Source organism: Acipenser ruthenus, chromosome 24, assembly GCF_902713425.1.
Source record: "Acipenser ruthenus chromosome 24, fAciRut3.2 maternal haplotype, whole genome shotgun sequence".
NCBI classification, from domain to species: domain Eukaryota; kingdom Metazoa; phylum Chordata; class Actinopteri; order Acipenseriformes; family Acipenseridae; genus Acipenser; species Acipenser ruthenus.
In genome coordinates this window covers 17,832,640-17,855,676 of record NC_081212.1, presented here as the reverse complement: position 1 = coordinate 17,855,676, position 23,037 = coordinate 17,832,640, and the positions used below count along the sequence as shown (strand labels likewise).

The window sequence follows — 23,037 nt, the reverse complement described above, 5'->3', positions numbered from 1 at the left end:
CAGTATTAAACAAAAAAAACATTTTAAAAAAGAATCTGCCCAGAAGCTCGTGAAACAGCTGTAACAGGGCTGCAGCAGGTTCAGTCGTACAAAGAGCACTTCGGCACAGACCACTCGGTTCACTGGGACAGGCCCCAGACCCTCACCTTGGGAGAAACACAGGCTTCTGTGCTAGATGTTCTCGCAGCTCCGGGGAGGTAGAGTCGGAGTTCACATATCGCTCTACATAATCTGACCAGCGCTGGAAACAAAACATAAAGCCACGTGTTACTAACGTAGACCGTCACAAAAGCAACAAAATCAGGATACCTAACATCATTTCAATACAGAAGCTATTGAGGGAGTCGGTTCAAGGTTTGGAGCAGACTAACTGACAAAATCTCTGTATGTCTCGAACCATTTGAACGAAAGACTGATGTCATTTTCTTTGAAAATTAAATGTGAATGACCTTTGACCAGCAAAATCTCAATTCCCCACCTTAAAAGTTATTTAAATTTTTTTTTTTTTTTTAATTTTAAAAAAAGGAAAAAAATAAACCAGGAAAAAAAACCGAGCAAAGTTTAACATAGAAACTAAAGAATTACAAGTTTTCAGACACACAATTAGCATGCTTGCTTCAGCATGAAACAAAGCGCTGTGTTCCCCTGATGGTAACGACATGCCTAAATCTGTTTTGTAGTCATTTGTTACATTGAGCTGCACATCCATCATAAAAGCAAAAAGTACCTTGGAGAGATCTTGAAATTGTGTTGAAAATAAGGAAGCGTTGAAGCTGAAAGGAATGAACTGTAACTGTAGCATGTTGCTAATAAAACAGATGCTTGTGTCCTCCAATTTGCCACTTGGTGTCCGGTAGTAGACAATGAACGGATGGCTGCTTGTGTAGTTATCCCAAAGAAACAGCTGGGTTATTCAATATGCACAGACGTTCTAAAACGGATACATCTTTGCCATTTTCTGCTGAAGTAAGTAAGCAAATTGTGTTTCTGAAAACATATTCTTTAGTTAATGTTTTTTCTGATATTTTCGTTAAATTAAATCATACTCAGGGTATGGCAATTTGTACAGGTTGATGAAGATGCAAGTTTCCAGTGGTGTGCTGTGCACACTTTGTAAGAGAACTTTACAGAATTAAATAATAAAATCAAAAAGATAAATAAAATCACTACAGAGAACACGTCCAATATACGCAAGGTCCAGTTCCAAAATGCTGTTGCAGAAGTCTACCAAACATTAAGATTAATTGCAGTTTCCCTATAAAATGACAATCTGTATTGTAAGAAACATACTCTGGATTCTGTTCTTCATCTACCAGCATTTCTAAACCTTTTACTACCACCAGAACAGCCAAACCGAACTACATGATCAATGAGCTGAATCAATCCCAAATACCACCACCGTGTCGGAGAATTGGCAATAAATGCAGTTTCACAACAACCATAACCATTGGACTGAAGCTTTGGAGGATCAGTGGCTTTTGTAATCCTTATACAGGTACAGCAGTTACTCTAAAAACCAGACACTACTTGCATACATGTGGTCTTAAATACATGGTTAAACAAACTTTGACAGCTGTATTCCTCATGCAAGGCTAACCTGCCCCAGGCTCACCTCAGCCTCTGCAGGCTCGTCGGAGTTCTCTTCCTCCGTGTCCAGTAGCTCGATGGTGTGATGCACCTGCCCTCTGTCCTGGAAAAACATCAGCTGTGCGCAGACAAGACAGAAATGGACAGGGATATTAATACAGTGGAATCATTGTGACATCCTACAGCTGATTATAATACAGAGAGAGAGAGCAAGGTGGTCTCTAACAAGGAGGTAAGTGAAGTAATGATACTGAACATCCCTTTTACTTGTGTGCAGTTTTACTACTATGCTATTTTAATGCAGAGTAACTTAGTTGTAATGCAAGCTTACTATTTATTAACCTAAATGTACGAAGTATATTACTCTCTCTTACTCACACTTATGGTTTCATGGGATCATACAATTAATGTATTCTGAAACAATGTTTTGTTGAACAAAATCTTACCTTGAAACAATTCTCATCAGACATGAGCTGCTCTCCTTTGCGTTGGTAGGCCACCTCTGAGCTAGCTCTGGATGACTGTGTGTTCAGGAGACCCCCTGTGGCACCATTTAAACTCTCTGAGAGGTATAGTTCAGTCACCTGTACACAGATCTCATCACTTACAATGTGCTGGAGCTGAAGAGAGGAGTAGAAACAAGCACAGGGTATAACAACTTTGTGTCATAACCATGGTCAGATGTACCTCCTGCTTTAAGAAATGCTTGCTCAACCCATCCACTGGGATAGCTATATGAAGTACTGATTTCTGTCCTGCTTGTCAGATACTACTGTTTAAGCCTGCTAAGTGCAGAATACTGCTGTACAGTAGATCAAATTGAAATGCTTAGGTGACTTGTCTAATGATATTCTGTCTGGCGGCTAACCCTGTCAATGACATATAATCTGAGCTGTTACCATATAGACTGTGCACACGACTTGGATACTGTTCACAGCCAGGTTTATCACCTGCCTGTTTCCCTGGGCTCCTCACCTGTCTGACGATGCTCTGGATGAGCTTGTCCATGGTGAATGCCATGTAAGCGTGGATGGTGAACATCTCCCGCAGAGTATCCTCATACTGAGACGCATCCATGTTCCCATCCAGCAAGTTTCTCACCATCTCCAGGAAAGCAGAGTAATAATCCTCCACTTCAATATCCACTGCAGATTTAAAAAATAAATAAATAACTAAATACTCGTTTGCTGTAAATTATATATATATTATATTTTTTTTTTTTAAATGTATTTATCTGATTAATAAATCAATAGATTGAACACAATTTTGGTATCTTCTCATGAGGTAGTTTTAGTCTTGTTAATTAACTAAATGGTTTTACACTGGTCAAATAGGCTAATTCAAATTGCCTCAGTTCTGAGAGGTCCAGTCATTTCCAGTGTTTATTGGCTATAGACCAATTTAATTTTTCTTGTATCAGGGTTTTATCGGTTAAAAACAATAATCAGAAGCCCTAAATGTAAATGATTGTTATAGTATGGCAATTCAAGAAACTTTGTTTGCTGGGGAATAACCAGGGTGAATGTGAAGTAATATTTACTTGGATTGATATAATGCAATCCTGAAATCAACTTCCCCCTGGTAAAGTTAGTTGATTTTAGCCCAAAACCGCTTGTCTTTGCTTGTCTTTTCTGTATGAAAATGACAGATTTCATCAATAGTATCATAATTAATCTCAAGTGCTCTGCATTTCAATGACTTGATAGAGTATCATTTGTATCAAAACTTTGAAGAAACTGGTAAACGGTCAGACCCAGATCAATACTTATCAGAATAAATGCAAAATAAGTCAACACAACAACTTCTAAATCTCAGTAGACATATTTGCCGCCTCTTAGGACCCCTTATGAGACAAGTGCGGTACTTACTGGGCTCTTTGAGTCTGAGCTGGATGGCAGGGTTGTCATTCTTGTCCCGTTTGAGACCAAGCACCTCCCTTTCCCAGTCCCTCTCACGGCAGTCTTCCTCAATCTGCTTCTCTGCCTGTCCGTAGATGTGCAGCAGCCTGGAGCACAGGATCTGGTGCAGCCGCAGAAAGATGTACCAGTTGTTGTTGACATAGAAAAGGTTGTAGGCCTCTTCCGAGCCCCGAAGCTTCTGAGCGTTAGTGTTACTGAACATCAGCTTGGACTTGGTGGGGCTGCCCCCTCCTCCCCCTCCTGACGCCACCCCGTTGTGCTTCTTGTCGTTGCCTTCATCCAGCTCCATCTCTGCCTCCTCTTCCTCCTCCACGTCGGAGAGCTCCCCTCGCTGTGCGAACAGCAGGTCTGGGATGAAGTGGTAGATGACCTGCTTGATCTTGTACTTGTCCTCCTTCTGGATGCCAGTCTGCCTCTTGACGTGATGGATGATGAGGGAGGCAGCATCCTCCAGGATCTGCTTGTCTTCGTAAGATCGCGTCATGTGAGGTCCCGTCAGTGGAATGGCATTATCCTCTGATGCTTGCTCTTGCCGCTGTGAGTGACATATGAACATAAGAATGAACATTACATACAGAAACATCATCATTTGGAAATTGGTAAATCACACACCAATACTATGTTAACATTATGAAAACTGATTAAGAGTCATAGAATACAGCTGTGTATAAAACGTCTCAAAGCGTGCTGGGCAGGGGGTGAGTAAAAGCCAATTAAAAAGATAAACCATTTATAGTAAATAGATAGTTGTACTGCTGTACAAACTACAGCAACCTTACGTAAAATTTAAAGGAAACAACTAACAATACCCATAAGGAAACCTAGAATCATAAAAAATACAGTTGTGCATGAAAGGTAAAGCCAGTATCTTAAAACAGCCATTTTTGGGCTTATGTCAAAGTAAAGAATTGAAAATATGAAGTCAGTAGGTTTATGAAAAATGATCTGTTGAAAAAAGCTTTAGCAGAATTACAAAATCATGCAGGCTGGAATGTCTCCTATTGCACTGCTAACAATAGTAAGAGCTTCTTCTGGACTACTCCCAGCATGTCGACCAGGCTTAACCACGTGAAGGCTCTGCTTTACCTCAGCTGTCAAACCTCAGTAAATGGGGCAAGTGCTCTTTAATCCTTTTACTAACTACCGACGATATTTACCTCATCATAGATACTCTCGATTTCATTGAGCAGTGTCTTGGAGCGCAGCACCTTGGTGTCATTCTGTTTGAAGTTAATGCCCTGGTGGTCCAGGGATTTCAGGTAATATTTCTCATTCAGTTCCCTCCAGATCTTATTGAAACCTCGCTGGGCTTCCCTCCACTCTTCTTCCTTTGTTTTTAACCTTATTTAAAATTAATAAAGCAAGTATGTCAGCATTTAAGCAGTTCTACAGATGTACATAAAAATACAATAGTGACAGTTATACAAGTGTGTGTAATATTTTTAAATTATTTTTTTTATTTTTTATTTAGTCGTCACCAATCTTTTACCCAGTTTTTCTCCCCAATTTTGTATGCCCATTATTATCTGTATTCTCAGCTCACCGCTCGCAACACCCCTGCCGACTCAGAGACCCCACTTAAACATCATTTTCTCAGTTATCTTGCAAAGAAATATCTTACATTTAAAACATTTCGCATGCATTGAGTTGTTGCTATTATACTTGAGCAAATGTTGCTAAACCTTTCACAGGTTGATTTAATACAGATTTAACAATATCCAGAAGCTGTTATGAACTAACAGTAAAATCAGTTTGCGAGTATACCAGTTCACAGCAGTGAACTAGTTTAAAAGCTTTTACAGCTTCGTCAAACTTATTTTCCCATCTACCTTTCTGTATAACAAAACTCCCCAGCTCCATGGTACAATTACATTCAACTTTTACCATGCACAAGCGTTTTGGATTTGCAGAAAGCACCAGAATTACACAGCAAGAAAATACTGTCCTCTGCTGGTGAAATTGTGGAACCTCACCTCTTCAGTACAATGGGGACGGACACAGCTGGGTTCTTCTTCAGCCCATCGATGATGTCAGGCGCCTTCTCACCATATATCCTCTGGATGGCCTTGCGGTGGATCACCTCGGAGGAGCCGCCCAGCGTGTTGTCCAGTCTGAATTTCGCCTGTTCCTCTGCAGACATTCGGGAGAGCTTCTTCTGGACTGTCTCCAGCACGCGCATCGTGGCCAGGTTCGTTTCTAAGACTACATCCAGCTAGGAGGGAAAGGGTGCGGTGGGGGGGGACAGTGATCACAGGGTTAGTGTGTGTGTCACATTTATAAAACACATGCCTCCATCCGCTAAAGCCCAATGCTACTGATTAACAAACTAACATTGGTTTTATGTATTATTGTTACACTGGAAAGCCCCACAGAAATGCAACTTGTATTCCCAGTTTTGCAGCTTACTGTGGCAGAAGGAAGTTAACTCCTTGTAAATATAAATCATTTCTAAACAATTAAGATATCACTATGATAAAGAAAACACAAGACACAGCACAGATTCAAGTAATGTGTTTCTTGTAAACACTGCAGGGTGTTCTGTAACACTTTAAAGCTATAACTTTATCATGTACCTCAAATCTCTCATCCTCACATCTGTAAATGTGTTCCTCATACTGGGTCTTCTTTGAGCTCACAAAGGTGGAGTCTTCAGACCAGGATGGGAATGACACCCACGTATCATTCAAAACCTGAAGGAAAAACGGGATTTAAATACCCAAATAAACACGACTGGGCCATCCTGTCAACCCACAAACCCACATTGGTAATAAAAAAATTGTATTGAGTTGATATGCAACAGCAAACTACTCTTACTGCATTTAAATTCTAAACAAAAACATCTCACATGTACAAAAAAAAGCCAAGTTAAAAATAAAGGTTTCAGCCATATAGATACTGATTTTGTTAGACGGCTCGGTCATGTAACTTCTCAAATGTGTGTTTTAGTTTATTCACACTTTAGCTTAATAACCCTCTAGTGGTCACAGTGCTAATTAAACATTCAATTTTAAACATTCAAAATATTCAACATGAAGTGCAGAGTTCAAATGTCATTCCCTAGTTACACTCTCTTTCTCTCTCAGGAAGACTCTTTCTACTTTTTGACTGCTTACTTTGACTTGATTTTATAAAATATGTCATGTTGTGTTAGTGTCTAGATCTGTATCAAAGCACAAGTAAAACACAATCCTATACAGAGTGTAACAGAAGTTGCTCTGCCCATTTTTCTAGCTATCGTGACTCTTGATAGGTTAGACAGTGCAGGTCTAGGGCCAAATTGCCATGCAACAGTATTATTTCCATCCCTGGATGATGATCTCACCTCCTTGCACAGTGGGGTCCTGCCAGTACATTTGGGCTGCTGGTAGCTCTTGGGGAGAGCCCTGTAGCTGGAGCCCAATCTCTTACAGGATGCATAGTCTATCTCCATGGCAATGCCCTCTGTGGCCCGCTCTTTGGGGAAGCTCTCGATGTGGGATGACTCTTTGTACCCCAGGAAATTCTTGAACCAGGTGAACAGTTCTGGGAACTTCCTGCAAAGGGAACAACAGTAATTAAATATATGTATCCTTCTAATGAATGGCAAAAATTGCTACATTGAATCCTGTAACTAATTCTAGCCATTAACCAAGACGTTTGTCAACTTGATTTTTTTATTTATTCGTTTATAAATGAAAGTTACACAGACTGACCCTAAAAACGGCGACACCAACTGCACCAGCTCGGTCCGGGAGATAACTTCCTGGTTGAAGATTACAAGGCACCTCAGGAAGTTCTCATACGCCTCTGCACTGCGGAGCGCTTTCCGGACCTGCAAGACAACAACAAAACAGAAGTCAGCTTGTTCAACCGAGAATCTTGCTTTGTATTTCAAGAACAATGGTCTTAAAATGTTTGCAGTTGTTCCGAGTTCTGTTGCTTCAATGTAGCTGGCTTTCTGCTGCACAGAGTTTCAAATCTATAACTCATGTTTGAGAAGAATGCTAAATGACCCATTACAATGTTAGTGACAATGTTTTTGCCTGCGGATCTGAGATCAGGGTTGTCTTGATAGTCAACATACCAAAATGCACATTATATATATATATATATATATATATATATATATATATATATATATACATAACATTTTATCAAATAGCGCAGAAAAGGTATTTACTAAGCTTTTCTGAACGAGTGCAACATGTGTACCATTTCATTCTAAAACAATGACATTGTTAATAATATAAAGCTAGAATGAAAGCATAACGATTTGTTTCAGGATATTGACATTATCATCAAAATTAAAATGGTTTATTTACAACAGTGAACATGCAATGTGTAATTTACAGAAAGAAATAAATTATATATATATATATATATATATATATATATATATATATATATATATATATCTATCTATCTATATATATCTATCTCTTATCAGTGCATCCCTACTAAAATTTAGGAAGACTTTAGTATTATGTTAATAAAGATCTTGCAGCCGCTCTGTATTGTACGACATTCCTAATTTGAAAAATTGTGTTCCAAACTTGTAATATGTTACTTGCACACAAAATGTGACAATGAAAAAGGTCTTGCGATAGAGGGTTAGTTCACCAGCTCATTACTTTTGATTCTGTATGGTACATGACAAAAGGTACAGTTTTATTTGGGCAAGCAAGTTTCTTTCATGAAACAGAATTTCATGCTGGAGACGAGTCTAGCTGCTAGTCATTCTTACCTTCTCAAAGAAGAGTGACTCTGTTCCAACACCATGCTTACTAGCCTCAGTCTGGGACTGATCCTTCAGGCCCAGGAGCTTGGGCTTCTTCTGAAAGAAACCAAGAGCGATCTTACCATTATCACAAAATCATAGTAAACAGAGCAGAGGACAGTATTTTCATCCTTGTGCATTGGCCCAAAGAATCCAGCACAAACTGCAGGACCTAGGTTAAAATCCTGCAACAATGGTAGGTAGGTGGAGGCAAAGGTGTTCATCGCAAAAACTCAGATTGCAGTCTTTTTGGCTGGATTGATTTAAGCCTGTACAGTATGCTACTACTGCCTTTGAGACAGTAACAGACCACTAAGGGCATAAAACTGGTAAGCATGACCTCAGATTAGAACACCTGCATGTGTGAAATCCAGACCTCTCTGTACATTCAAGTCCACGGTGTTCTCTACCTTAACAGGAGTGGCACCACTTCCAGAGTGCCGGCGGATCTGACAGCCGTTCTGGTTGGGTCTCTGCTTGTTATTGTTGAGCTGGGGTTTCTTTACAGTGCCACCGTGGTCGTTTCGCACAGCCTCTACCTTCTCTGCTGTCGTCTTACTTAACAGCTGTGGGAAAAGGAAATTAAACTAAAGGGGGTTCAAATCAAACGCTGCTGGATATACTCCTTCCATGTTGACAGAAAAATCACCCTTGCGCTCATTCTAAAAATCTCTGATCAATCAATATCTCTGACAAAACCAGACTAATTCCAAATCTTCTCTTCGACCGTATATTCTAAGCCGAAGGGGAGACAAAGTTTTCCTGTAACCTGACACTCACCACAGAGCTGTTGGCATCTGGCAGGAACTGTCCAAACTCTGAGAGAAGGTCCTCCTGATTTTTAAAGAGACGGGCTACCTGTGCGTAGACTTCCTGCTCCGTCAGCGCTGGGGTGTAATTCCCACCTGCTTCCTTTGCATTACGCTGTTCCTTCTGCAGAGAGAACAGTGTTAGGATTATGTCTGGTTGAGACAGCAGCAAACATGCACAGCCTAATTAAATCACACCTGAGCTCAAAGTAAAAACCTGGAATGAATCAGTCAAGTTTTAATCCCTGAAATGTTCATTAAGAGTTCCAATCCAAGTTATTTACAGACACACAGAGCCCCCAGCTCGTACCTGGTAAGTGTGCAGTATCTCCAGGAAGGCTTTGTAGATGTCAGGCTGACCCTGGAAGCGGTTCTTAATCTTGTTCACGTAGTTGATGGCGTGGTTGAACTCCACAGGCTGGTTGTTCTGCAGTGGCGGGGCGCTGGCAGGAGTACCGCTGACGGGTGTGTGGGGCTGCACTGGTGGGGACCGTGGGGAGGCGTAGGGGGGGATGGACGGATTGGACTGGCTGGTAGGGGTCAGGGCTGGAGACTGCAGGGGCTGCAAATGAGCAGAAAAAAAGAAAGATAATTGTCACACTAGTGCTGTCATTCAGATACACTCTGCAACTAAAAAAATGCAATTTAACAAAGGGGCAAATATTACATTATCTTAAATTACATTTCAGAGCCTCATTCTCTGCCATGAGTCACACTTTTTGTGTTGACAAAAGCAGAAAGGAAAACATTTACCCCCTCCCTCCCCCCATCCCCACCCCCCTAAGTGCTGCACTTTTTAGAGAAGGAAGAAAACCAACAGAAAAGTATATATTTTATATATAAATCTATTCTTTGTTTACCATTCTGCAATACTAAGGGGCATTCTTTCCTAGACCACTCCAGTTCAATGTTGAAATGTCTGGAATGCTCACCTTGCTGATTTTTGCTGGTGTGGGCTGGGCAGCAGGAGGTGCTGCAGCAGGAGTGGCTGGTGCTGGGGGCGGGGGCTGGTGCTGTGCTGGTTGGGGTAAGGGCAGTTGTTGCACCTGGATGCCATGTGGGGTGATGTGATGGATCTGCCCTGGTGTGGTAACGTTCACAAGGTCATTAGTCTGCACCTCTATTTTATACCCCGGAGGCAGGAAAGTGTTGAAGCCCATAATCAGGTCTGGGTGGCCCTTGAAGAGCTGAGAGACTCTGCTGATCACCCCTGGAGTATCAATGCTGGAACAGAAATCCCACACTTCAGTTTCATTTTTATTTAACCAAATGTGGAAAGTGCCACTATGTAGTTCAGACAAAATCATCATTCAAACAAGAAGATACAAAAGATATGTTTAAAAAAAAAAAAAAAAAAAGTAAAAAAGCTGATGCTCACCTTTGTGATTTAAACTCCTTCATTATATCAAGAAAGTCATTGTAAACTTGGGGCTGACTCCCAAACTGTAACTTCACCTGGTCCAAGTAGGACAGAGCATCTTCAACCTACATGAAAGGAGATATGGTATAAAGTAACCTCTTTACATTCTGTGACCTTCTCAGGGTTCATATGAGAGCCATCAGAGAGCTTCATTTAAACGGTTTAGAGCATATCCCATTAATTGGCCCAAATTGGTTTATCCAACATGGCATTTTGAAATGGTACAAGAAACTTAATAAATTCAATGATAAATGTTTCAACTAGAAGCAGATGTCAGACAGCAGGATGACAGTGAAAGATTTCTAGTCAAAACTTTGTCACTGAATTTATTAACTTTCTTTTAGTATTTCTAAATTCAGCACTACCGAGTATTTTAGCTTTGAATGATATCCAAAACAGCAAAATAAATAGTAATTCAACTGTACAGAAAGTAGTGAGCCTGTGAGATCACCATAACTGGGATGGAGTGAATGCTGACTGCCAGCAGATTTGTTTTATTTAGTAATGGACGGGACCAAGGTTCACTTTCTGTTTCCAAACCTGCTCTGAAATGGTAATCTGTTTGCCAAAAAAATCCTAACAGCTTACACTTGTATTGTTAATGGCGTCTTCAAGAAAAACTACTAGTTGGCAAAAACTGAATTAAAACCGTTTCAGTACAGAATTAATTGGTATTCTAACAAACGATTTCCAAGTTAAAAGGAATTTGCTAAAGCAGACTAGTAATGACCAGACAATGTTAGTTTTTCCACTTTTTATAAAATTTAAATCCGACGGTCCTTTTTATGTTGTGTTAATATTTCAGCACAGTTAAAATCCCCCACCCTGTCCAGTGAAGAAAAGGTGCTGTGCATTGAAATGGACCCACAGCACTCACCTTGAGCCTTTGGAACTGCTGCTGGCCCTGCACAGGGGCGGTGGGTGTAGGGGCATGGGGGTGGCTCTGCACTACCTGCCCACTGTGGGGTGGTACAGTTGGGGGGTGGTGATGCCCCCCGCTATGCACAGCTGTCCCTGGGGCGTGCCCGTGGCTACTGGAGCTCTGGGCCACTGTCGGTACCTGCAGGGAGGAAGCATGCACCGTGCACTTCAGAACAAGAAATGTTTGGGGATAATTAAGACAGGTGGCATGTTAGGGTGTTGAAGGTTATCAGCAGTTAAGAGCTGGTTACAGTGTGACTATTTAATACAGGTTTTATTGTGCATTACATACAGTTACAGTCAAACACCAAAACCAGGGCTATGACAACAATGCTAAAAATGAAATATTTTAATTTTTATTTTGGACCCTAAGCAGATTTTGAACTCTGTTCCTATATTAACTCCAACATATAAGCGAGTAACTGGAGATTAACCCAATGCTAGGTCAGGAACAGGGAAACAATCTGGTAGGCAATAACTGCTTTATGAAATGAGCAGCTTCAGCTGTTACAGGGATTCAAAACATTAACAGGTTTGGAGAGGTGCACCTACAAGTACATAGTATTTGCATGCAGGTACAATATATAGCCTATACCTTGACATTTTAAGTTTACATCATGGAATGACATTGTATTTTCCAACAAAGTGAGAATATAAAGTGTTTTATCCATTACTAACAGAATTACAGACATTAAGGCATTTTGTGAATGTTGGGACTAAAAGGAATAAGCACACATGCTGATGGAATAGGATAAATTTACATTATTAATATTATAATCATATCTACTCCACTCTTGCTTCTCATATGTGAGGGGTTAAAACAGGCATAATATTTAAAATATATGAAAATGTTTAAGCAGAAGGTTGCTAGGAAGTGCTCTCTAATACAACGGTGGATAGAAATATAAAGGAGTCAGCACTACCTGGATCCAAAGGGTCCCGGTGTCCACTGCAGGGCTTACCTGGTACCCCTGAGGGACGGAGTACTGGATGCCAGTGGTGGGCTGCATGTTCTCTGACACTGCCTCGTACACTGCCGGCGCTGGTGCCAGCACACGGTGCTGGAAGCTTTCCGTGCTGCTTGCAAGGCGACGCTGCTGAGACGCAAAAACCGGATCCTGTTCATCCAATCGCCTCTTCATTGTGAACTCATACCTCGAGGGGACCTCGAAACCTGAGGAAGAGGACACAAGCACTGTCATGTTACCAGTCTGAAACTTTTCATTGAAATAAATAAACATATATTACATATAGAGTTAGGCAACCTTGTAATACAAGTCTTTGCTCCTTAATTATTTATTTGAACCAATTAAACCTGACCAGGTTGTACTAAAATAATGAATTACACCTACTAAATCTGTAATAGAACAGCACTCCTGGGCTGGAGCTGCCTACTCCAAATAGAGAGCAATGCACATAGGCACGTGGATAAATTGAATTCTAGCTTTGAGGCATTTAAATACTTAGTCTGATATTCACAAAGCATTTAACCAAGTGCTACATTAAAAAAAAAAAAACACTTTTACTGCATGCCCTGGTAGTTCTGTAACATAAAGCAGTCCCCCCTCCCAATCACAAATGGTGCAATTTTTAGAATTGAGGATTGAGACATAATTAAAACTTTATGACCATAATTTAGATATTTTATTTAACATCAGGTAATCAAAGGAACTACAAAATTATATTGCAAAAGCCTACCGGAAGCCGTAATAGTAGCACAGTATTTCACGTTAGATTTTGAACTGTCATATTTTTCAATTTGCCTGTTTTTCATTAAGTATATGGAAAACTATAAAGCAGTATGTAACTCGATATGTTAACATAACATTATTCTGCAGGTTTTATTCGACTTTATGAAGTAAAATTACTTCATTCTGTAGGGCGATGCAAAACCTTTGGCCATAGCTGTAGATGTACACTTTGTTACTTAAACAATATTGGAACACTGCATAATAAAAGAAAGGCTTCATAGAAAGAAATCATTAATACAATGTCAATTCACTTTTTTCTGGTAGCATTCAGATAGATATACAGAATAGGATATTCAATTAACAGCCAGTACACAATTGGCTGTGGAGAACTCCTATACACTAATTTGTTGGTAGTTTTGATCCCAGTTTGAATAGAAACTTTTCCACATTAAAAATGATGCATTAAGGTATTGGACAGCTTAAAAAAAATGTAATTCTGTGAAAATAAGTCCTAAAGGTGCTGTTTCTTACTAAAATAATAATAATAATAATAATAATAATTTTCCTAATCACTTAGTGAAACATACAGGTAGTGGACAAAAAAATGTAAACACCAATGTAAAGTCACTTAATAGGGCATTGGGCCACTATGGTATCTCGACGGACCGTTTTTGATGAAACTGGCTGCTCGTGCCCCAGGTTGAAATTTGCAGTCAATTGATCTGCAGTTGCTCGTCTGTTTTGCCTGTCAATTCGAATTAATGCACGGATATCACGATCCTGGAGTATGCGCTTCCGCCCGCTGTTGCCCTTTGCTGATGATGTCTTTCCCTCGGAGTTCCATGCCGACATCACCTTAGACACCGTTGCTCGTGAAACATCAGCAAGTTGAGCTGTCTGGGTCACTGAAGCTCCTGCCAAACGCGCCCCAACAATCACCCCACTTTCAAAGTCACTGAGGTCTCCTCTTGCAGCCATGCTAGCCATAATTATAGGCAACCAGGCCTGTCCAGCATTTTTATACATGACCCTAAGCATGCTGGGATGTTATTGGCTTAATTAACGCATGAGCCACACCTGTGTGGAAGCCCTTGCTTTCAATATACTTGGTGTCCCTCATTTACCCTGGTGTTTCCATTTTTTTGTCCACTACCTGTATGCTGCACCAGATGCCACTGTAACTAAAACACTTTCAAACGAAGATAACTATAGTATTGAGCAAAAAGAAGAAACACATATTTCAAGCTTGTTTTAAGGGCTTTTCATATTTTAAAAAATTTAAATTCTGGCATTGTGTTTTATGTCGAGTAACCACTACCGGTTCGCTTCAGCTGGAATAACTATAGACCTCTCTGATGAAACGGCTTACAGTATTCCCCTATTATCATCACGTTTTATAGTCCTTATCATTTTGAGTCACCCAGTTGTTTAAAATGTAAAAGGCGGATATGCCTGTACATAAATCAGCGATCTTAAGTCACACCCAAAAGAATGTACATTAAGAGCCAGTTCATTATGACTGCATTCCGCTTAAACTCCATGCAGACGGACACATGCTGCAGAATCCGCCGTTACGTCACCACGGTGCCACCAGCGTGTGAAATGTGTATGTCTCACGGAAGCAGCCTTTCCACACTAGCTCCGTGTTCGCCTGCACTTAACCACCGGAGCACAATCAAGAACAAACAGTATAACAATCTTCTGACTTACTTTATTTCTTTTTCGATTTCCTTAAAATGTACACACGAAACAACAGTGGGGGGCTTGTTACACGTTTGTGTACAAACAAACCAAATGAATGTGTCGACTACACAGTACATAATCCAACCGATCAATGGCATGGATCCTTTCGGTTTCATTTAGTTGTGTGCGTTCCGAAAAATAAATAATAATAATAATAATAATAAAAATTCTGTGCGCAATTAATGGCTTTTCCTTTCGATTTGTTTGTTCAATGAAGTCCGTGTTTTTGCACACTTTTGTTTTACTAATAACCCATCTGTGGTATTCGCAGCAGAATCTGCTTTGTACAGTGCTAAACTTCCAAAATTGTTTTGCTAAACCTGTCTTTTGATTTAAAATACATTTATTTGTAGTTAAGAAAAAACAAACAAACAAAAAGCACAAAGCACATTTACGAAACGTCCACGAAAGCACATGCTTAGGATCATTTAACTGCAAAAATGGTAACGTCACAACACAAATGTCGAATCCTTTCGATCCAACAATACAATCGAATTGATAGCTAGCACAATCGTGTCCGGTCCACACGTTTGTCACACATTGATCGCATCAAATATTTCACTGTTTATATAGAAGCAGTGAATTCGAGTTGTACCCCACTCCCTCCTCCTCTTTCATTAACCTCCCCCTGTGCGGCCTTCAGTGTCACAAATTCCAAGCACCGACCTCGAGTAGTAAACACGATGCGAAATTGGAAGCTGCGTGCTGGGCTTTGCAGACAAACATAACCTCAGTGGTATGAATAGAGGTCCTTCGAAACTGGTCTGCAGTGGATCGGGAGATCCGGGTCACAAAGCAAAGCGGGACACACTTACAAAAACAACCCGAACTTCAAATATTTAACAAAAATTGAAATAAATCACATTCACTGAATTCAGTTAGCTAGTGATGTATATACCCATCTTTTCTCCACGTAAAACCGATCAGGTTATCAAACCGGGACAGAATACTGGGTTCAGAACCGAACACATTTTTGGGAAAACTTTCTTTTTTAACCTCCTTAACCCAAAATAATACATTTAAAACAACTCACCTCCTCGCACGACTGCGACCCGTGACAGAAATAACTCGGTAATTACGGTTTTGTTTAAAACTACGCCGATATTTAAAACAAGGGAATTACAATGTTAAATTAAGACGTGGGGATAGGGGTAAAAAGCAATTAAAAACAGAAACAACAAGAAAATAAACAACTCGGCGCCAGACCGCAAAAGGAAATTTTTCTTCAGAGAAAACAACCTCCGTTCTCTGTCGGGAGGCGGGGCTGGGAGGCGGTCTACTCCCGCCCAGGCAGGGTTCCTGTTGGCCGCGGATCGAAAGGGGCCGACAGAGGAAGACCGTCTGTAGTATGCGATTGGTAAACACATTCTGTCAGTCAACTTCAAGGCCCCGCCTCTTCACGTCGGCCCCCCCCCCCACCCGTCACTCATACTTTACATACACTCCGCCCATAATTGAAAAACCGTCTGTAAAGATGGGGCTTCGAAAATCTCCAGGCATGCGATTGGCGTAAAACAATCACACTCATAATGTAGAGGAAGCAGCGTATGAAACAGTCCTCCCCAGTTCCTGCCTGCCTCCATTATTATACACAGGCTGCATCGTATGCGAAGAAAGGGCGCGTATGTACAAGCAAACCCTGCATTAATGTTTACACCAGGCTACAGGTGAACGTATTGTAATAGTATGCAAATATTAATACAATAATATCCTACTTAGAAAAATATATATATATATTAAGGTGCATGAACACGCATATTTAGACGGTTGTATTTGGTTCATTTTGCTCTTGGGCAAAAAAGCTTCCCCCATTTTAAGGATCAAACTTAATTAAAATATATTAAAAGGTTACAATATTATTTAGACAGAAACAACATACCGTGAGCTTAGTTTTTTTTTAATTTGGAAAAACTAACAATTTCTTGTTGCTTTAAAAAGTGCAGTGAAGCGCAATTTGTTACAACAAAGGCATTTGTTTGAAACGATTAAAAAAAAAAAAAAAAAAACTACTGGGAAATAAGGTGATGTAATACTATGTTTATGGCCAAAACAGTGAAACCTCAATCATTATTGTGAGCTGTTTGTGACAGGATCTTCTGACTAAGTTTGTTTTTAATAATTTGTATTTAGGTAAGAAAAGTAATTTTTGTTTGAAGGAATTTACTGGAAAATAAGGTGATGGTGTAGGTGCTAAATCTGCTGTAGTAGGTGCATGCCTCAGCTGCCCAGCCCATACTGCTCAGTCCGTTCGTTGGTTTGCTTGTAAAATGACTGAATCACATTTAATTAAAACCTTCTTTAGGGACAGAAGCTCACTTTCAAGTTACAAATGGGTTGTGTATCTTGTGAAGCCCCGCCCATTACCATCACGTGACTCAACGGTGCAAATAAAACTCGCAGGCTAGGCAACACCCTACCCAACTAACTAACTTCCGGCGTTTAACTAGAACGCAAACTGCGGCTGTAGTTTTGGCTAATCATTAAGAATTGAAGTGGACTAAAGCTTGACATGTCTGATACCGTTTACTGTGCAAAATTCGTGTCTGTTGTGTGGTTGAGAAGACAAATTTCAAATATGTCCACGTTCTTTGGTCACTATGGTTCTATATTATTTTCAACTTGAAGCATTTGGGAGTGCATAATACTGCAAAAAAAAAAAAAAAATACAATTTTAAAACTAAAATTGTACGTTTCCATGAAAAAACACCATTTCCAAATATAGGGTTAAATGTATATATTTTTAACTTTAACACTTCTTAGATACACGAGGGTTAGACAAGTTATACATATAAGTACTACACCCCACCCCAAACACGCACACACTATATTTTAGACTTCAGGTTTTGCGTTGACCGTAACGTTGTGAAATAGCTTCCGCCGGAAGCGCCCTTTCTTTAAGAATCTTACTTAATTGCTTTAGCCAGGCCCCTTTGGCTGAGACCGGACCCTGGATGCGGTGATGAATTGTAAAGAGGAATGAATTTCCGTTTCGCGGTAATGTTAATTTATTTTGTAAACAAACCATTGGCAATAATCTCGCGAGAGGAAAACAAATCTCTCTTGGACTAAATAGGAGATGCAGAAGCAATTTTCCCGAAAAAGCCACATCTTTCAGCGTGTTTTATTTTGATTCTTGCTATGTTACAGTGACAACTTCTCCCGTATCACCACAACGCGTAGTTATGCAATCCCAGTGAGATCACCACTTCCTGAAGTTATTTGCTCACGTGACAATGTAGCGATGACCAGGCAGGGCGGGAACATCCACGGCGTACCGCCCACAATCAGGCGGGATTATTTCTAACCAATCAGTAATCCGTTAACAGAAACAGTCTCCTCCTACGACAGGCGGATCCTTTGCGTGAATCCTTGCCCACGAGGGGCGGGGCTAGCAGCCTGGCCGGGATTCCCATCATGTTGATAACGGAACGCTTCTCCCCCTCCGAAATCTTTGCGTTCAACCCTCCCTAATACCTCTGCCTTACGCAACGGTTTCTGCGCAATTGATTTAGGAATGGGGGTTTTGGCAAGCTTCTAAAATATTTTCTCCCTCCATCTGCATTTTCTACAGATTGCAGGCGTCACAGCCACGTTCTGCCACAAAACAGTTCATAAAACACACAAATAATCACTTATAAAAAAACAATGCGTATGACACTACAACGCCATCACTTCACCTAACAAATGCATTTGTACATAAAACTATTTATGTTAATAAAACGGTATGCAACTGTGAATCACCTAGAAGGGTCCGTCCCACTTGTCAATGTAGTACTCAGTCGTGTAGCCCATCTTATGCTACAATGGTTTATCAAGAAGCTACACATCGCGAATTTCTTCAGTAATGGGTCAACATTGTCGTACTTTTTAAAAGCAATTAATATACCAGAAATGCATCGGTTTGTTTCAAATATCGACCTTATTACCGGTATTTCTTTTAAAAAAATATGTACATTTTACAAAAAAACAGCTTTTCCGCCTACTTTCTTCCCCTATATGACGAACACATGAGCAAAACGCAACGGTTCAAATTAATCCATGTTTACAGTTAGCCAAGATATACCGTTTTTATATTTCTAAAAATAGTACAAATAAATGCTAGCGCCACTGATCTGCTTCGACGCGGCAAAAACCTCGGTACGATTTTTTCCTGTACCGTACTAGTCGGTTTCTTTGTGTTGTTGTATCCAGAAAGGATTCCACAACAGCGTTTTGGAGGAACCCAAACGTGACCCCCCACAAACAGACCAAGCATACAGTACAGTGCACCAACTTAAATATCTTCCATTGCATCAAACGAAACACGGTAATATTTCGACGAGAGAAAAAAAAAACTAAACGGCTTTTGTTTTTATCTAAAAAAAGGCGTGCTGGAATTAAGACGTGCAAAATAAACAACACCTCCAGTTACAATCATCCGATTAGATTTCTTTTACTGTAAAAACCCACGTCTTAATCTACGAGCTGCAATGCTTTTGTTTACTGCTATTTTTTTCTGAGCAAAATGTCCAACCTGGTCCTTTTCCACAAAGCAGTCTCAACACTGCTGATTCCCGTTCAGCGAGATTCACATTATCAAGTATAGAAAACGACCCGATGGTCAGCTGCATCGATTTCAGAAGGCTTAGCTATGATTTGAAAATGTTATAATGGAAATAAAAATGAAAATAAACCGACCACCCACATACCCTTCCTGATTTCTTTTTTTTAAATTATCAATAACACATTTGCCAAAACGGATCTCAGCGTACACATTCTCCACATCACACAGTGTCTCACAAGCGATACGGACTTGTTATTTTGTTGCAAAGGTGAAGTTTTTAACCGTAATATTTTTGTTTTAACAGCTGTTACATACCCACAAAAAAGAGAAGCTTCAGAGTCCGGATTCGTGTTTGTAACAAAATAGTTGGAAACGCCCCCTTTCCTTTGCATTGGTCAACACCAGCGTTCACGTCATTCTTATTTAAATACAACCCGCCAAAGACTACCCTGAAAAGAAAATACTGGCAAGACTGTCCGATGAATGCTGACCACAAATCTGAAGGCTAGCTGTCATTGGCGATAACACGTTGCTCTATACACTTTCATATGCTCATATAACGTCGATTTAACAGCAGCGTGCCTAATTATTAACTGAACATAAAACGCACTTATGAAGAATTACATTAAATATACTGTACAGTATTTGTCACACCCTAGTTTAAAAACGAAACACTGCGATTTCTCACAGTCATTTTCAAAGAGCAAAATAAAGGGGGTTCTTTTTTTAAACACCTAAACTTGCATCTCTAGCACACACGTTTGTGTAAATGGGCTTGCCCTCTCATGACTGATTCCTATGTTATAAAAATATACATTGATGGGCTGAATGGTCCTCTAGTAAACTTTCTTATGCTCTTATGTTATGCTGTAGATCCCCCGTAAAATTAATCTCATGGCCCAGCAATGGGCTCTGATGAGAAGAAGAAGACATATCTTTAGTGTTGTACCTTCAGGGGCTGTTTAAAGGGAAGAACATGTATTACAGTTAAAGACCAAGTCATTTCAAATGGAATGGGAGTTTTTTTTTTACTGTTCCAATACATTTGTATTGTATATGTTTGCAATCATTCAGAGTGCTTTTTAATGTGATTGCTGTGTGGTCCAGTGGTTAAAGAAAAAGGCTTGTAACCAGGAGGTCCCCAGTTCAAATCCCACCTCAGCCACTGACTCATTGTGTGACCCTGAGCAAGTCACTTAACCTCCTTGTGCTCCGTCTTTCGGGTGAGACGTAGTTGTAAGTGACTGCAGCTGATGCATAGTTCACACACCCTAGTCTCTCTAAGTTGCCCTGGATAAAGGCATCTGCTAAATAAACCAATAATAATAATTGATCGGTGTTGAGGTCCTTTCAACAGGAGCATCTCATCAGTTGTAGCTGCCTGCCATCAGAGACAGTTTTAGGGGCTAGCAACCAGGGCAATTGCCTGTGGCCTCAGGCCATGGGAGCCCCCACTAGGCTAAGTTAGGTTATATCGAAAAAAAATACATTTAGCACAAAAAATCATCATAGCACTGCGTATGTCACCTTAAAATGGCATAGTCTAATTCGTAACACTGTTTCATTTTACGGCAATTGTTAATATAACATGGAATCATTACCTTTTAACTGGTATGTGACAATAATTAGGCCGACTGATCATTTAGTTCACATTCTGCATTTGTTCTTTCTTATGTGAACGTCCTTTTTCAAGCAGAGCAGCAGTGGAAGTCATCCAGTGTGCCGGGAGGAAGGAGGGAGGGGCCTGCCACAATTCAAGAAGTTTGTGGAAGTGCTTGGTTTCCTCTTCTCAATCACTTCCTGTGTTACAGGAAGTTCTCAGTTCCCACACCTTAATCTCAAGAAATGTGTTACACGCTTTCTTGGTCATTTGACTTCTGCAGCTTTTTCTGGGTCAAAGCATGACCAGCTGAAAGCATGTCATTCAGTAGGAGAAGCAACTGATTGGTTAATGACCAAGAAGCTGATGTTTTTTTTTAAGTGTAGTACCATATAACATGTTTTAAAATAAAGATATATGTGTTTTTTTCAAAAGTGTACATTTGAGACCTATACAATGAATACAATTGAAGTGCACAAGAGGTAGGATTTATGGAATCTGTTTGTTAGTTACAATCACTTTAATGATAGATATGAAAAGCGTTTGTTTTTTAACACTTTAAAAGTACCAACAATAGCTGTTGTTTATGCTGACAGGAAAGGTTTTCGCTTGTATGTATAAGGCATTTGTTTTTAAAAATGTAGGGGCCCTATTTACCAACAAGGGCAAGGGGGAATTTTCCTGAAAGGAGTAAAAACAATTTGAACAGTATAAAACCAGCAAGGAATTCGTCTTTGTATATACAAGAAGAAGCTCAAAGCCCATGTTAAAAATATCAACTCAACAGATGTTTAATAGAGCTTGAAGATGTCTTGCAACTTCTTGCTGCTTTATGACTTCATAAAACATACACTTGCTCTCATTTTCACAGCAGATGACTTTTAAACTGGTTTACTCAATTTGCAATCTGTCAATCAACATTATAGACCCTTTAAATCAAATTACAGTGGTCTGTTGTCTGCCAAGAGGCTTAATGCTGCTGTATGTAAAAGCTGTGTGTTTAGATTTGCAGCTGTTTAGTTCAATTGAATATACCACACTGCTGATTAATAGTTAAACGTTTGATAAATTAAGTGACCTGACATTTCTTACCTGTTTTAATATATTATTAATTGTTTTGTATACTTAACCATGTTTACCAGCTGATGTAATTAAGTACAGTGAAAGCACAGTAAGCAAGCATTGTAAAGCACAGAGAGGTAATGGTAAAGCATATTTTAAAAAATATATAGTATAGCCACGGGAAAAGCCTGGGCCTTTGCTGTTTGTACTGAGGTGGCCTTAAAGAAACGTTTCGAAGACAATGTATCTGTTTACTCTATCAGCGTTGCCATAGGGTTAGCATTTCTTATCTATATGATGCTCTGTATACTGTGGTTAACAGTGCTGGCTTCTTTTCACAAAATTGTAAGGAATGGTTTAAGAAACGTTGTTAAGGTTTTTAAGCCCATTTTGATGAATTCAATCAAGATTATTAAACCTTTTTCAAATGTTTTAGAGATGGTTTATTTGTCTAGTCTCGTGTTTCAAAGCAGTGTTTAATCTAAAATAGCCCTTAAAACCATTCTTTAAAACATTCTGTAAATAGGCCCAATTGAACTCTAGAACAGTTTCATGAATAGCCATCAATTATTTACACATTACATAAGGGGTACATTAGAAATATCCAGAATCCATCATCTTCATACCTTGTCTTTTCCACTTGACTGCAACAGAGACGCAGTATTTTAATGATACATTCTTTTTGTTGGTGCTTGTGAATTTAGTGAGGGACGATTGGTGGAATTTGCCCTTTACTTATATCTCTTGCAGTAAGCACACATATTTTCCTTACCTTTTTAAGTCTCTTATTTGGGTGTGATTTTCCTCATTGTAAGTGAGCTATTTCAGTATGCGGTGCTTTTGGATGTGTATTTTAAGGAACATTGCATATTCAGTCATAAGCACAATGATATAGTAATGAAGCTAAGATCCAGTGCACTTTGCCATTGTTTATTTGTATTGCTCCATTGTTGTAATATATATATTTATGATGACTTTTAAGACAA

At 39.7% G+C, this 23,037-nt stretch overlaps 1 protein-coding gene and 1 long non-coding RNA gene across 12 annotated transcripts in view; one reads left to right on the top strand and one right to left on the bottom strand.

The window, feature by feature from the left end:
- LOC117429630 (paired amphipathic helix protein Sin3a-like) overlaps positions 1–19,790 on the bottom strand; it is a 25,790-nt gene extending 6,000 nt beyond the window's left edge. Inside the window, exons 1-19 of one of the 11 annotated variants that reach the window (XM_058998476.1) lie at positions 19,705–19,790; positions 12,336–12,586; positions 11,369–11,551; positions 10,450–10,556; positions 10,004–10,295; positions 9,382–9,633; positions 9,043–9,195; positions 8,673–8,849; positions 8,230–8,319; positions 7,199–7,317; positions 6,829–7,039; positions 6,080–6,196; positions 5,480–5,718; positions 4,664–4,847; positions 3,456–4,041; positions 2,563–2,732; positions 2,034–2,207; positions 1,613–1,705; positions 147–241 (exon numbers count right to left, since the gene is read on the bottom strand). In XM_058998476.1, coding sequence (XP_058854459.1) covers positions 147–241; positions 1,613–1,705; positions 2,034–2,207; positions 2,563–2,732; positions 3,456–4,041; positions 4,664–4,847; positions 5,480–5,718; positions 6,080–6,196; positions 6,829–7,039; positions 7,199–7,317; positions 8,230–8,319; positions 8,673–8,849; positions 9,043–9,195; positions 9,382–9,633; positions 10,004–10,295; positions 10,450–10,556; positions 11,369–11,551; positions 12,336–12,554 — 3,461 coding nt within the window. In that variant the 5' untranslated portion in view covers positions 12,555–12,586; positions 19,705–19,790. Of the gene's footprint in view, positions 1–146; positions 242–1,612; positions 1,706–2,033; positions 2,208–2,562; positions 2,733–3,455; positions 4,042–4,663; positions 4,848–5,479; positions 5,719–6,079; positions 6,197–6,828; positions 7,040–7,198; positions 7,318–8,229; positions 8,320–8,672; positions 8,850–9,042; positions 9,196–9,381; positions 9,634–10,003; positions 10,296–10,449; positions 10,557–11,368; positions 11,552–12,335; positions 12,587–15,879; positions 16,162–19,534; positions 19,612–19,704 lie in introns of those variants that run through there. The other 10 variants (XM_058998477.1, XM_058998475.1, XM_058998478.1 and 7 more) reach the window with 10 other exon arrangements.
- Positions 16,425–23,037, top strand: part of LOC117429632 (uncharacterized) — a 26,875-nt gene continuing 20,262 nt past the window's right edge. Inside the window, exon 1 of the long non-coding RNA XR_009308416.1 lies at positions 16,425–16,513. This is a non-coding gene — a long non-coding RNA (uncharacterized LOC117429632). The remainder of the gene's footprint in view (positions 16,514–23,037) is intronic.